This window comes from Setaria viridis, chromosome 8, assembly GCF_005286985.2.
Source record: "Setaria viridis chromosome 8, Setaria_viridis_v4.0, whole genome shotgun sequence".
NCBI classification, from domain to species: Eukaryota; Viridiplantae; Streptophyta; class Magnoliopsida; order Poales; family Poaceae; genus Setaria; species Setaria viridis.
The window spans coordinates 303981-319547 of NC_048270.2; the positions used below are offsets into that span (position 1 = coordinate 303981).

At 45.2% G+C, this 15567-nt stretch overlaps 2 protein-coding genes and 1 pseudogene across 2 annotated transcripts; 2 read left to right on the plus strand and 1 right to left on the minus strand.

Annotated features, from left to right (window-relative positions):
* The first annotated feature begins 57 nt into the window (after window positions 1–57).
* Window positions 58–3161, plus strand: LOC117867110 (cytochrome P450 714C3). Its single transcript, XM_034751452.2, has 5 exons — window positions 58–416; window positions 1334–1560; window positions 1643–1890; window positions 1978–2365; window positions 2438–3161. The coding sequence occupies exons 1-5, from the start codon at window positions 137–139 to the stop codon at window positions 2864–2866; spliced, it is 1572 nt and encodes a 523-aa protein (XP_034607343.1). The 5' UTR covers window positions 58–136; the 3' UTR covers window positions 2867–3161.
* Window positions 3035–7256, minus strand: LOC117867109 (G-type lectin S-receptor-like serine/threonine-protein kinase At2g19130). Its single transcript, XM_034751451.2, has 2 exons — window positions 6574–7256; window positions 3035–5374 (listed from the first exon to the last, which is right to left on the minus strand). The coding sequence occupies exons 1-2, from the start codon at window positions 6743–6745 to the stop codon at window positions 3159–3161; spliced, it is 2388 nt and encodes a 795-aa protein (XP_034607342.1). The 5' UTR covers window positions 6746–7256; the 3' UTR covers window positions 3035–3158.
* Window positions 6770–15429, plus strand: LOC117833161 (cytochrome P450 714C2-like; annotated as a pseudogene).
* Window positions 15430–15567: the final 138 nt, after the last annotated feature.

The window sequence follows — 15567 nt, forward strand, 5'->3', positions numbered from 1 at the left end:
TTTTTTTTAACTGGAATACATAGGAGTTCATTACTAAGTATTTTAAGCTAGAACGCTATATATACAAGTACTGATTGCCTTGTATGTTTGACATAAGAGTAGACTCTCATTTGTTCCTCTCATACTTTCCCATCTAATGGAGAAACTACTTGAGATAGTCCTAGTTGTTTCGACCATACTTCTTGGCTTAGCTCTAGTTTACTTACATGACATCCTATGGCTGAGGCTGGAGAAGATAAGGAAAAAGTTGAGGAGGCAAGACATAAACGGCCCTAAACCTACTTGGCTCTATGGCAACACCCAGGAGATGAAGAGAATCCGACAAGAACTCAAGTGTGTGCAGAGGCAAGACAAAGACATGAATGGCTACATATCCACCATCTTCCCTCATTTCATTCTCTGGAGGAAGACATATGGTATGTATAGAATCCCTTGCTTTTGCTTATCTGTTGATATAAGGGTCGCTGCAATGAGACTGATAGCATGATTGTGGTTGTTTACATCATTCTGGAATCACAACAGCTTTCCGTAATTGGAAGCTAGAATCATAGTGTTCATAAAAGGCCAGACGGTAAGGTTAATTAACTATGCTTGAAGATAACTCTGCATCGGTCTCCCAAATATGAGGATGGCCAGAACCTTACTTCATGTACTTAGCATTTAAGGAACTCTTAGATTCCTCTTGCAATGTTAGTCATCTTGTGTGAGCATGCTTTTCATGTCCAGAAATCCCCAATAGCAAAGATATGGCAGATGTTGATGGAAGATCATTCAGTCTTTGCCACTATAAGTATAGATAGTTTTTTTCATGTTCTGAAGTTCACTAAATAACATGTTCTGAAGTCTGAACTGATAGCCAGATTTTGTATCAAGCATAGTTTTTTCATATGATCAGATATTTATCTTAATTAAATCCTAACGTTTAGTTTTTGTGTAAAGATAGTTGCCTCAGAAAAGACATCCATAAACACTTTGTTTTCAAGTGGACCCAAATATTAAGAATGGGTATTCTAGTCTCTGGAGCTCAGTACTGTAAACTTGTCCATGAGTAACTAAGTAGGTTCTGTAGAAACCGTGGTCTAACATTAAAGAAATATGTAGCTAAATGATTCCGTAGCTGTCCTGCGAATTTTGGACCTTGTAGCCGAGAGATGCTTGTGACTTCGGTTGTCCTGTTCTGTGAACATTCTGTTGAACTTTCGCAATCAATGTATGCAGTCATAAGTGGTTGAACTTTTGATTTAAGTTTCCATTATATATTGATCTATCATAATCTAAATATTTCAGTTCAGTTTGTTATTATGTCACTAATAGTGTTTGAAAATTGGAACAGGGCCCGTGTTCCTTTACTCAACAGGAGTTTTGGAGATATTGCATGTTGCTCAGCCAGAAATGGTGAAAGACTTGGGCCACTGGACTCCATCAGAGCTAGGGAAGCCACGGCGTCTAATGAAATCACGAAAACCTCTCTTCGGATTAGGTATATTGGCAGCAAATGGCGACCTTTGGGCCTATGAGAAGAAGATCCTGGCACCACAGTTCTTTGTAGAAAAAATTAAGGTTCTTAAATTTTACTTAAAAAGCCCATATATATAGCTGTATCATCAGCCTAAGCCTAACTGTGTTATTCCTACTATGATAGGGTATGATAGGGCTAATTGTGGATGCAACCGTTCCACTGTTACAGTCATGGGAGAATATGCTTGATAGCACAGGAGGTAGTCAGGAGATCTATGTTGATGGATACCTGAGGAACTTTTCAGCGGATGTGATTGCTAGAGCTTGTTTTGGGAGCAATTTCGTAGAAGGGAAAGATATATTTTGCAAGCTCAGGCAGCTCCAGAAGTTAATTTCTCAACAGGATACATTGGTCGGGCTGTCTGCACTGTGGTAAGGGACTTTTGTTGATTCGTCGAGCAATTTCTAATGCAATGGAAATGAACACCTTGACTGGTTATTAATCTTGTTCTGTTGCAGGAAATACTTGCCTACCAAGAGAAACTGGGAGATACAAAAGCTAGATCAACAAGTCCGGTTACTAATCCTGGATCTCTCAAGGGAACACAGGAGCAGAAGCCGCAGCAATGGTGGCACGCACATGTCCACATATGACAACCTTCTGCATGCCATTGTTGATGGTGCAAACCAGAGCTCCAGCTATTCCAGTGCCCCTGAAGATTTCATCGTCGACAACTGCAAGAACATCTACTTTGCTGGGAATGAAACCGCAGCAGTCACCGCCACTTGGTGCCTGATGCTACTTGCTGCACACCCAGACTGGCAGGAACGTGCTCGGGCTGAGGCTCTAGAGGTGTGCTGTGGACAGACAGTGATGGACAATGACATCCTTCGTCAGCTGAAAATAGTAAGAGACTCTCCTCATTCCTGTTCTTTGGTGACACACATTAACGTACAGTGCCATTAAAATCTTTTGAAGCTTACAATGGTGATACAAGAGACTCTCCGGCTGTACCCTCCGGCGTCACTGATCATGCGTGAAGCCCTGACAGACATCAGGCTTGGTGGAGTTGACGTCCCTCGTGGCACCATTATCCAAGTAGCCATCTCAATGCTGCACCTTGACCTGGAAGCCTGGGGTCCAGACGCTAACGAGTTTCGTCCAGACCGGTTCGCGAATGGAGCTGCCGCGGCGTGCAAGCCAGCCCACATGTACATGCCGTTTGGATACGGACCAAGGCTGTGCACTGGGCAGAACCTGGCAATGGCAGAGCTCAAGGTTGTTCTTGCACGCCTGCTGAGCAAGTTCTCCTTCTCATTGTCACCTGGGTACCAACACTCTCCGGTGTATCGGTTGACCATCGAGCCAGAGTTCGGCATGCCCCTTGTGGTGACAAGGCTACCATGATCTCTGTCTGTTTCCGAACAAGTTGATTCCTCTATGTGAATTGAACTTGTACAATGTGGGCTCATCAACTGGTGCTGCAGTGGAAGCGACCACAAACCTGCAGCACCCCACCATCACTACCAAAATCTAGACTCCAGACTCCGAAATCTGGGTCAATTCCGTCGAGTATAGTGTGATACTGTTGTGTGATTACATTATTATCATCTAAGAAATCATAATTGCATCATAAGATCATAACCATATGTACATTACATAGAGGACATGTTTCCTGTAATCTATTCACTTTGCTAGCTCATGGGAAAAGAATGCGGCTCTCTGAACATTCAGCAATAGCTTCGAGATACCTTGGAATCGGTGGCATCTCAACATCAATCACCCCTTCCAGAACTTTGACGATTTCACCCATCGTCGGCCTGGAACTGTCGTCATATTGCACACACCAGCAGGCAACCTTGCATGCTCTTTCGAGCTCTCTTTCAGGCACACCATTCATCAACTCTTTGCCCAACAGCGTCATTACTTCTCCTTGAAGAAGCTTCCTCGCAGCCAGTACAGGGAAAAATGTTTCCATTCTCGAATCTGTGTGCTCCAGATTCCTCTTTCCTGATATGATCTCGAAAAGCATCATTCCATAGCTGAAGACATCTGCCTTTGTTGTGATGGCTCCACCACTTATCCATTCTGGTGCAAGGTATCCAACGGTTCCTCTCATGGATGTTAGAACTCTGCTGAAATCCCGACCTAGTAACTTTGCCAATCCAAAATCTGCCACTTTTGGAACAAATGAAGCATCCAGCAATATATTCTGTGGCTTGATATCACAGTGTATAATGCAATCCCGGCATTCTTCATGCAGATATGCCAAAGCCTTGGCAATTCCTACAGCAATTTGGTATCTTATTTTCCAGCTCAAAGTGGTAGAGCTACTACCAAACAAATGTTTATCAAGTGAGCCGTTGGGCATACACTCATAGACAAGCAGTCTCTTGGCTCCTTCAGAACAAAACCCAAGCAATCGAATCAAGTTTATGTGATGAATACTTCCTATGGTGCTCACCTCTGCCCTGAATTGCTTGTCCCCCTGATGCAAGCCCTCTAGCTTTTTTACCGCTACTACGGTTGTATTCGGTAGAACCCCTCTGAACACAGACCCGAAAGATCCAGCACCCAATCTCTCTGAGAAGTTTCTTGTTATGAATTGCAAGTCCCTGTATTTGAAACTGATCAAAGACCCATCACCCTGATTCATACCACTTATTCTTCTTCCCCTTCTATGGGAAAAATATAAAATGGTCACTCCAAAACTGCCTGGAACAATAATAAGCCCACCAATGATGATTACAGCGATCCACCATTTCTTGGTTCCTGAGTTGGGTAGTTCTGAAGCAGCCAGTCTAATAAATATACTGTCACTTGATCCACCAAAATTATCTCGCATATTCATCAAATGATTGTACCAAACCAAGCAAGTGCCATTATGAGCGTAAGCAATGCAAGAGCAATTGTTCAGGCAAGTTAATTCACAGGCATGGACATTGGCTGCATCCGTGCTGTGTGCATTATCTGGTAACTTCACACTTCCAATCAAATAGAACTTATCTTGTTCCGTATTCACTGAGCCATTGTTTCCACATTTCAATGGGACATGTCTCCTGCAACCTGATGTATGATCATCTAGTTCCCAATTGTTTGGGTTATTCTCAATGAACCCCTTGAGACAACTGCATGATGACGCATCATTCTCACTACATATGCTGTTTTCCCCACACATGCCATAAACGCTGCACTTAAATTTTGGTTGCGTGAAAAAAGTATTCCATGCCTGTGACGCCTCTATCCATACAGAAGCCTGGGACAAACCTGACACATCAACAAAATTCCTCAGAAACCTTAGTGCATCGTTCTTAGCAGTGTATGTGAAGTATGTTTCCTCATCATTGTCAACAAACTGGAATGTATATCCTGAGTTGGTAGTCGACAACTCTGGCACACCACTGAATGAATTGCCAGTCCAGTTGCCAGAAGCCCAGTACAGAACTGAGTTGTTCCATAGTAAGACGTATTGGCTTGAGCCGTTTGGGTCCAACTCAAGGGAGAACATTCCAGGTGCTGGATCACTGCGGTCCCTCCAAGAGATCATCCGCTTGGCCACGCCAGTTGTTTTGTTACGGCTAAGCTTGTTTCCTGGGAGCCACGTATTTGTCAAATCATCAAAACTTTGCCACAACGCAATGGAGGTATTGGAGTCATATGTGACTACTAGGTTACCAGTATCCAGGAGCATGGCAACTGTGGATGTGACTCTTGTATTGTTCTTAATGTTTGTAGACCATGTTTGAGATTTAGAATGGTTTTCTAGAAGAACAAGATTTCCATCATCTGAGATGATCAGGTTTGATGAGGCTGGATCAGAGATTGGTTTCTCTCTATTAGCCACCCACACTACAGTTTGTACTGGGATTTTATTGTACCAAATGCCTATGTACCACTTGCCATTTAATCCTTCCACTGCAAGTATAATATAGAAAGAAAAAGGTCATATAATAAAATGACGCAACATGAAAATAAACTTCTTTCGTTATACTGATTCTGAAATCATTTCGAAAGGTTTTGTTGACTTTCTAGTATCAGAATTGTGAACTTGAAATGTTCGGAGGTGCCCTTCTAGGATCTCATCATAGGGTTGAATCATTGTGTCTAATGTAGCACATCTTTCAGTGTTTGTATTAGTATTTATGTAGTCATTTAGCCCCTTTTCAGAGTCCATTCAGTCATATGATGGTTATGCAACAATTAAATGCAGATTGGCCAAATAATACAATATAGTGTGCTATTTGATATTATCAATTTTTTAAGGAAAAAGTCCATTTTACTCCCCTCACCTATCCACTTTGTCCGCTTAACCCCTGAACAAAATTTAGACTTTACTCCCCTAAAACCCTAAACCCTAAACTATTTCATTTTGTCCAATTGACCCCCTAATTAAATTTCTCTTTTTTTTCTTCATGTACGAGTTGAATTTTGAGTTCAAATTTTGTGGGCAGATACAAAACATGATGCCTTATCTTAAAAAATTATACTAAGAATTTTTCATGATTATTTTTATAGGTCAGGAATGTTTAATACGAAATTGATCTTAGATATACAAAACTGTAAAAAAAATTATCATGAAAAATAATAATGTATTTTTATATCGTAGAGCATCATGTTATAAGTCAACCGGTAAAATTTGAACTCAAAACTCAACTTGTACGTAAAGAAACAAAAAGAGAAATCTAATTAGAGGTAGATTAGACCAAATGAAATAGTTTGAGGGAGTAAAGTGAGCCTAAATTTTGCTTAGGGGGTTAAGTGGACAAAGTAAATAGGTGAGGGGAGTACAATGGACTTTTTCCTTTTTTTAAATGTTTTCTTTACAAAATTTGTAGAAGCATATGTAAATTATGATTAAGATTGTACTCTTATTTCTCTAGGATCATAAAGTTGCTGCCCTTCTGGCTAGTATGGCATTGTTCTAATCTAGGATTGCAGTGTCTTCTGCCTATAATACACCAGTCAAGATTCTAACAGTTTTGGTTAGAAGTGAAATTCCATAGTACAGTAGATCATCTAAACAGTTTGTTTCTCTCTACTGATCACTTCAAGAGCTTCATATTTTGTTCGTCTGTATAACTATAACATGAGACGTGTGACTAAAAAGGGCTCACCTGCAGGCTGAAAGAATCCCAGTGCGAAGTTGCCATCCTGAGAGATTAGCTTTTGGTTACCGGAGAGCTGCTGGTTTGCTGTGAGGGTATCAGAGGCCTGAGATGGAGATTGTTGGAGAGAAAGCGGCAGTAAAAGTAAGGACATGGCACATAGATAACGCCAGTTCGCCATTCACAGCATCGAACGGAAAGAAAGATGGCTTTGGTTCTTGAGGCGAGAAAGTAGTTATGTAGCCACAAACACACTGGGTGTTTACTTATATGCGCAGCACCTACTCGTGTTAGGCGGCATTAATCTGACTTTGTGCGTGTTTCTCATTGTGGGCATTGAATTTCAATGGCATGAATCTGACTTTGAATTCAAGTGTCTTCTAGGACCGAAGACATGTTACTTTTGACTTTGAATGGTCTTTGATAGATGTCTTCATGGCCATGCCGTTCCAGTTGATACTGACCCACCTGCTCTCGTCACAGCAAACAGACAGAGCTGAGCCTGTCCGTGCCCCCTCCTAGTCTTTCCTTTCTCTTGCTTTTGCTTTTGCTTTTTTTTTCTTTTTTGGTGCGGCAACCGAGAGCTTTTTATCTCCAGCTTTCCAGGTTCCCTGCTCAGTGCTCACAGGCACAGGTCTCTGCGTCTCCTCTCTGCGAGTGCTATGGCTGACCCTGCTGCCTCCGGTCTTGATCTTCTCCTACGTCTGGACCTTCCTATGGCTCAGACCGGAGAGGCTCAGGCAGAGACTGAGGCGCCAGGGAGTGAAGGGCCCCCAAGCCTTCTCTCCTCCTGGGGAACATACCGGAGAGGCGGAGATGAGGAGGATTCAGAAGCAGCTGGCCGGATCTGACCACCAAGAACAAGAAGAAGTAGCAGGGGGCAGCGACAGCCATCGCTTCTCCTCGAATTACATGGCGGCTCTGTTCCCTTACTTCCTCCACTGGAACAGGGTCTATGGTATGTCTATGTCGCGCAAAACCTGTGCTCAGTTGAATTGTTGCCTATTTGATTCCAAACACCATTTTTTTTTAAAAAAAATTACTTTTGTTTAGAGCTAAGCAGCGGTTCTGCTTTTACTTTCTTTCTGTTCCTGCAAAGAGAGACACACGTATCATTTTTCTGTCATAACAGAAGCTTTTAAATATCACGCAAGCAAAGCAATTGTCACATTTTGCTAGGTTCCTGTTAACAGCACAGAAGCAAGGGCAGGAATATAGCAGAGAATTTAGAATCGGAAGCAAGAACTTAGATGGGATCGGACGGATAGTTCTTAGAACAGAGGATAGTTGTTACAGATGTTCTTTTTGATACGTATTCCTTCTCACGCGCCTCCTTTTATGACTAGCGGACTCACGCACGCACACACAGGTTACACCCATTCTGGGCCATACATCAGAACGTTAGCCTTCCTGGGCCGGTTGCCTCGGCGCGGCCCAGCTTCCTTTGCCTGCGCTGCAGCTGCTCCAGACGATGTCGCTGCTGACTGTTGCCCGTCAGCTGTTGCACTAACATCCCCCCCTTGAAGAAAACCTGCTTGTCCCCAAGCAGGAGCTTGTGGAAAACGCTGCTTCAACGGTGTCAAATCCTCCCAGGTTGCTAGAGAACGAGGCATGGCCGACCATTTGACAAGCACCTGCGACACACCCTCGGCTGACATGCGACGGCGAAGAATCTTCTCTGGAATTTGAAGGCCTTCAAGGTTCACTGGTAGCTGGGCAACCTCTTCAGACGAAGCTAAAGCCTTCTTCAGCTGCGAAACATGAAAAACAGGGTGCACTGCCGAAGAGGCCGGTAAGTCCAATTTGTAAGCAACAGAACCCACCTTGGATAATATTTGAAAGGACCAAAATAACGGAATGCCAGCTTCTGATTAGCACGAGGGGCCAAGGATGATTGCACATATGGCTGTAACTTCAAATACACCATAGTACCCACTTCAAAACAGCGCTCTGAGCGATGCTTATCAGCTTGCTGCTTCATGCGATGCTTGGCGCGAGATAAATGCTGCTGCACTAATTCAGTCATAACAGTTTTATCTTGAAGCCATTCCTCCAAGGATGCAACAGGACAAGCTGACAGCAAGTCAATGCCAAAATGCTTCGGGACATAACCATACAACACCTCAAAAGGAGAAAATCCCAAAGCTGAGTGCCAACTTGAGTTATACCAAAATTCAGCTAAGTAAATCCACTCCACCCACTTAGTAGGACAGGCATTAACAAAACATCGGAGAAATGTCTCCATGCATTGGTTAACCCGCTCAGTCTGACCATCTGACTGAGGGTGATAAGAGGAACTCATGCACAATGTAACTCCAGCAAGAGCAAACAAGGCCTTCCAAAAATGACTAGTAAAAATCCTGTCCCTGTCAGACACTATAGCAGAAGGCATTCCATGGAGCTTGTACACATGTTGCATAAACAATTTGGCGACTATGGCAGCAGTAAAAGGATGTCTCATGGGAATAAAATGACTGAACTTCGAAAAAGTATCGACGACTACCAAAACACAGTTCTTGCCACCAGAGAGTGGTAAACCTTCCACAAAATCCAAACTTATAGTCTGCCAAGCACCTGAAGGAACAGGAAGTGGTTGGAGCAAGCCAGGATATTTAACCCGTTCAACCTTGGCCTGCTGACAGACTTGACAAGTTGTCACAAATGTATGTATGGCTTTCCTCATGCCAGGCCAGGCAAACATCTGCTTAACACGGTGATAAGTGACTGGAAAGCCGGAGTGACCACCAACTGCAGAACTATGTAAGGCCTGCATCACTTGTTGCTGCACAACAGAATTATGACCCAACCAAATTTTTCCTTTAAATCGAAGCAACCCATCTTGAAAGGAAAAACCTGGGACAGATTCAGCATTAATTACTAGCTTGGAAATCAACGCTTTAGAAGCGGGGTCAGCATAATAGCCCTCCATGATATCCTTGCTCCATTGAGGGGAGACCACTGACATAGATAAACAAGCAGGACCCTCCTGAACTCTTCTGGACAAGGCATCTGCCACTCGATTTTCAGACCCTGGTTTATAGACAACTTTGTACTACATCCCCAACAACTTGGTAAAAACTTTCTGCTACCAAGGTGTGTTCAGTCTTTGCTCATTTAAATGCACCAGGCTCTTTTGATCAGTGAAGATAATAAATTCAGCATGTAACAAATAAGATCTCCACTGCTCAATAGCAATCAAAATGGCCAAATATTCTTTCTCATAAGTAGACAACCCTTGAGTTTTAACTCCCAGAGGTTTACTAATAAAGGCTAAGGGATGCCCATCTTGGATAAGAACAGCACCAACCCCATTTTTGCAAGCATCTGTTTCAATGCAAAACTGCCTAGAGAAATCAGGCAAGGCTAACACAGGAGCAGAACTGAGAGCTTGTTTCAAGGTAGCAAAGGCTAACTCCTGATCTTGTGTCCACACAAACAACACACCTTTTTTGAGCAAATCAGTGAGGGGCTTGGCAATCACAGCAAAGTGTTTCACAAATTTCCTGTAGTAGCCAGCTAACCCCAAAAAGCTTCTTAACTCCTTGACTGAGGTCGGCATTGGCCAACTAACAATAGCCTCCACTTTGGCTTCATCTGTAGAAACATCAGCCTGACTAATTCTGTGGCCCAAGTAAGAAATCTCCCTCTGTGCAAACTTGCACTTAGATAACTTGACATGCCACTGGTGTTGCTGCAATAGAGTTAACACCTCCTTCAAATGTGTTATGTGGTCCTCAAATGATTTACTGTAAATAAGAATATCATCAAAGAACACAATAACACATCGCCTGAGTAAGGGAGCTAAAGTGGAATTCATAGCGCCCTGAAAAGTTCCAGGAGCACCAGACAATCCAAAAGCCATGACCAGAAACTCAAACTGCCCATGGTGAGTTTGAAATGCGGTTTTATATTCTTCTCCTGGTTTTAACCGAACTTGATGATAACCCGAAATCAAATCTAAAGTTGTAAACCAGCTAGCTCCTGCCAACTCATCCATCAGCTGGTCAAAGACAGGAATAGGAAACTTCCCTTTAAGTGTGAGAGCATTCAGATATCTATAATCCACACAGAACCGAAAGGTGCCATCCTTTTTCCTGACCAACAGCACAGGGGAAGAAAATGGAGAAGAACTGGGTCTAATGATACCCAATTGAACCATTTCAGCAACTTGCCGTTCAATCTCATCTTTCAGTGAAGGAGGATATCTGTAAGGTCTGATAGTAAAAGGCGGAGCCCCAGGAATTAGAGGTATACTATGATCACAGTCCCTGACAGGAGGTAAAGCAGTAGGAGAAGCAAACACAACTTGAAATTGCTCTAACAGTTTGGCAATGTCAGGATGTAACTCACTCACCCCATCTGAAGATGACTGCTGAGATATTGTATTTATCTGAATCAACAACTCCTGATCACAATCAGATGACTGACCCTGGAGAACAGCTGAAGATCCAGCATAAGGAATGATCATCCATTTGTGGCGCCAATGGACCTTCATGGGGCTAAAATGTTCCAACCAATCCATTCCCAAAATGATGTCATAAGACTGCAATGGCAAAATTTTTAGTTGCTGCTGAAAAACACAACCCTGAATTGTCCAAGTGGCCTGAGAAACAGCCGAGACACAAGCCATGAGACCCCCATTAGCAACTTTAACTTGCACATTGGCTGAGCACAGAGACAAAGCAGGCATGTGATCCACAACCTGTTGACTGATAAAAGAATTTGTGCTTCCAGAATCAATAAGGATGTGGACCTTGCAACCATTCATCTCCCCAAGCAACTGCATGGACCGTTTTCCTTCAGCACCAGAAACAGCCTCTGCAGAAATGGCTAAAAACAGATGATCCTCTGGAGATACCCCAGACTCTGAAGGAGCCTGCAATTCCTCAACATTGAAGAGTTCCCACACTTCCTGAATTGCTTGCAGTTGAACTGTGGTAGCACAAGTATGACCCCGATGCCACTTTTCAGCACACCTGTCACACAGTCCCTTAGCACGCCTGAAAGCACGAAGAGCAGAAACCTTGTCTTCAACTGATCGAGCAGCTGGAAGAGAACGTTGGTCCACAGGTAAAGTTGACTTGACAGATCCCATGGATGGTGGTGGTGCAGGTAAAGGCAAGGGATTCTTTGCAGAATATTTGCCCCAGGAAACAGCTTCAGGTTTACGAAAGTCCTTGCGCTTGGCCGGTTCAGCCACTTCTTCCTGCAAAAGGGCGAGAGCACAAGCAGTATCCAAGTCTGACGGACGTTGAACAAGGACAACAGCGCGAAGATCATCACGCAAACCATCAACAAATCGAGTACTAAAGAACAATGGGTCAGGAACTGACTCATAAGCAGATAATTGGTCCACTAAAGTGCTAAACTGATCAATGTACTCGGCAACTGAACCTAATTGTTTGATACGAAATAATTGCCTAAGCAGCAACTGATACTGATCTTTGCCATAGCGCTCATGCAAAGCAGAACAAAACAAAGGCCAGTTGAGCAACGGGTATTTGCGTTCGACAGACTGAAACCAACAAGCCACAGCAGGAGAGACATGCATGGAAGCCACCCTAATCCAATCGATTGGATCTACATGGAACATGTCAAAATATATCTCACACCTAGAGATCCATAATCTAGGGTGGTACCCATCAAACACAGGAAACGAAATCTTCGGCTATTTGCCCCCGAAGCGAGGCACCTGATCAGCAGACCGAGCCCATGCAACAGAGGAATCATACAGAGAGCCATGGAATTTAGCATGTGAAGGATGTGAGGAAGAATCGGTCATACCCTTGACCGGGCCAGGAATCAAGGTCGCCATGGACCGAAATCCCTGATCCCGGTGATGGAGTTCATCGTGGTGCCCACTGGGCCCGTCGGTGGAAAATCCGGCAGGTGGGCGCGCGGCCACCGACTCAGGCTTGGTGAGTAAGCCCGCATCAACAACAGTGCTCTCCATCACAGAGCGGTCCCATTGCTTAGTGAGCCGCTTGAGCTCAAGCTTGATACCCTCCATGGCCGCATCAACGGACGGCTTCCAGGATATGATTTCTTCCTGAGCATTTTCCAGAACACCTAGGCGCCCCTCCTTGGCATGCGCCAGATCCTCAAACTTCTTCTCCCACTTGGCATCTAGGGCAGAGAAGCGCTTGTCCATCTCATCCAGCAACAGCTTGGTATTGGGATCCATGGCACCCAGACGTCTCTGACGGCGAGTAAAGTGTTCGTGATTCAGGAGCGGATCCAGATCGACTTGGCCTTCCGCAGGAATCGGTGTCTCTGATACCAGATGTTAACAGCACAGAAGCAAGGGCAGGAATATAGCAGAGAATTTAGAATCGGAAGCAAGAACTTAGATGGGATCGGACGGATAGTTCTTAGAACAGAGGATAGTTGTTACAGATGTTCTTTTTGATACGTATTCCTTCTCACGCGCCTCCTTTTATGACTAGCGGACTCACGCACGCACACACAGGTTACACCCATTCTGGGCCATACATCAGAACGTTAGCCTTCCTGGGCCGGTTGCCTCGGCGCGGCCCAGCTTCCTTTGCCTGCGCTGCAGCTGCTCCAGACGATGTCGCTGCTGACTGTTGCCCGTCAGCTGTTGCACTAACAGTTCCATCTACCTGTATTCCACCGGAAGCATCCAGTCTTTGTTTGTGACGGATCCAGACATGGTGAAGGAGCTGGCCAACTGTAAGTCTCTGGATCTTGGAAAGCCTCGGTACCTGCAAAAGCAGCTTGGAGCTCTTCTTGGTACGGGAAGCTTGACGGCAAACGGAGACCTCTGGGCACATCAACGGAAGGTGATCGCGCCTCACTTCTTCATGGACAAGGTTAAGGTAAAAAATTCAGCCTTAGGAATGAACCTGTCAGTTGATGACATAATGATTCACAGGCCAAGCTAGAGTTAGGGGGTTTATTTTTAGCACGTGTCATATCGAATGTTTAGAGACTAATTAGGAGTATTAAACGTAGACTATTTACAAAACCCATTACATAAGACGAATCTAAACGGCGAGACGAATCTATTAAGTCTAATTACGCCTAATTAATCCATCATTAGCAAATGTTTACTGTAGCAACACATTGTCAAATCATGGACTAATTAGGCTTAATAGATTCGTCTCGCCATTTAGATTCGTCTTATGTAATGTGTTTTGTAAATAGTCTACGTTTAATACTTCTAATTAATATCTAAACATTCGATGTGACGGGTGCTAAAAATAAGTCCGAAAGTCTCCTTCAATAAAAATTATTTGTGGTTAGTGCTTACATACTAAATGCCCTGTCATGAGAACGCTTGCGGTGGATATCCACAGGGAATGGTGGATTTGATGGCGGAGTCTGCAGATGAAATGCTGGTTTCGTGGGAAGATACAGTCGACAGGGGAGGTGGCAGTGCAGAGGTGGTGGTTGATGAGTTCGAGGAACTTCTCGGCTGATGTCATATCAAGAGCGTCTTTCGGGAGCAGTTTTTCTGAAGGCAAGGAGATATTCAACAAGATTCGACAGCTTCAGGTGGCGATGGCAAAGCAAGGTATGTTTGCTGGTCTTCCTGGTAGTAGGTATGCAAGCAAAAAAAGAAACTTCATTCGCACTAAATTTTTTGTTTGTTTGTTGAAGTAGCATCACTGCCATATATGCTACAAAATCAGAATGCATTGGAGGGACAGAAATTGAGACTTTGAGAGGGTAATTGAAGCAAGGTCTTCTTTTCTTCCTGAACTAACTCTGCATTGTGTTCCTTCAACATTAAAAGAAAAACTCTGCAGTACATGAAAACTCCTCGATTAGAAAATGAGCTTATTGACATGCCTGATGAGGCACATTTTCATGTATCCTGCTTGTGGATTCTTTCAAAACTTCTGGACTGTGTCCCTAATAAGATGTGGATTCAGATACTTACCAACAAAGCGCAACCGAGAGATTCGGAGGCTCGGCGCAAGCATCCGCGACCTCACCTTGGACATCTGGAGGAAGCACCACGAAGAACACGATCCCCCGGCGACATCATCTGCGAGCAACAGCGACGGCCTCCTGCGTTCCATCGTTGAGGGCGCCAAGGCCGCCGGATCTTCCAGCAGGTCGTGCACGCCCGAGTACTTCATCGTGGACAACTGCAAGAGACGACGTCCACCACTGCCGCCTGGTTCCTGATGCTCCTCGCCGCGCACCCGGAGTGGCAGTCCCGCGCGCGCGCCGAGGTCATGGACGTCGTTCGCCGGGGAGAGCCCCTGGACGCGGACATGATCCGGAAGCTGAAGACGGTGACGATGGTGGTTCAGGAGACGCTCCGGCTGTACCCGCCGGGGCCGTTCGTGACGCGGGAGGCCCGGCGCGACCTGCGCCTCGGCGGGCTCGACGTCCCGAGCGGCACCGGCGTCCGGGTCCCCGTGGCGCTGGCGCACCGCGACCCCGCCGCCTGGGGGCCAGACCCCGACAGGTTCGACCCGAACCGGTTCGCCAATGGCGTCGCGGGAGCCTGCAGGCCGCCACACATGTACATGCCCTTCGGCGTCGGCGCGCGCACCTGCGCCGGGCAGAACCTCGCCGTGGCGGAGGTCAAGGTCGTGCTGGCGCTCCTGCTGCCCAGGTTCGAGCTCGCGCTGTCGCCGGGTTCGTGCACCGCCCGGCGTTCAGGCTCACCGTCGATCCCGGGAGTGGCGTGGCTCTTATACTTAAGAAGCTCTACCCTGCTGATTGATTACATGCATGGTGTCGTTGTTGTTAAGAAGGCCGGAAACGAACGTACGTGTGGTTAGCTACAGTTGCTTGTTGCACTGCTGGTTCACATGCACGATGGAAGTAGCTAGCGACTCGGTAGTTGTGAATGATTTGCTGCACGCACACTGCCTCGTATGTTCCCACCGTGCTCTTCCTTCCTTTTGGGACAATTGGCAACATCCCAAAGAGCAAAGCCGGCCCGCAAGGCTAGATTCCATGGCGATCGGCGTTGTTAGTAGCCGTGTACTTTTGCATTGGCCGGCCGGCATCGGTGTGGAC

What these genes read in the sequence shown, in the direction of transcription:
- LOC117867110 (XM_034751452.2), top strand. Translation starts at nt 137, where the DNA reads ATGGAGAAACTACTTGAGATAGTCCTAGTTGTTTCGACCATACTTCTT. An exon ending in TCTTTGTAGAAAAAATTAAG is followed by an intron (nt 1,561 to 1,642) that starts GTTCTTAAATTT and finishes CTACTATGATAG; the next exon opens with GGTATGATAGGGCTAATTGT. An exon ending in TCCTTCGTCAGCTGAAAATA is followed by an intron (nt 2,366 to 2,437) that starts GTAAGAGACTCT and finishes AATCTTTTGAAG; the next exon opens with CTTACAATGGTGATACAAGA.
- LOC117867109 (XM_034751451.2), bottom strand. Translation starts at nt 6,745, where the DNA reads ATGGCGAACTGGCGTTATCTATGTGCCATGTCCTTACTTTTACTGCCG. An exon ending in GGGATTCTTTCAGCCTGCAG is followed by an intron (nt 5,375 to 6,573) that starts GTGAGCCCTTTT and finishes TTATACTTGCAG; the next exon opens with TGGAAGGATTAAATGGCAAG.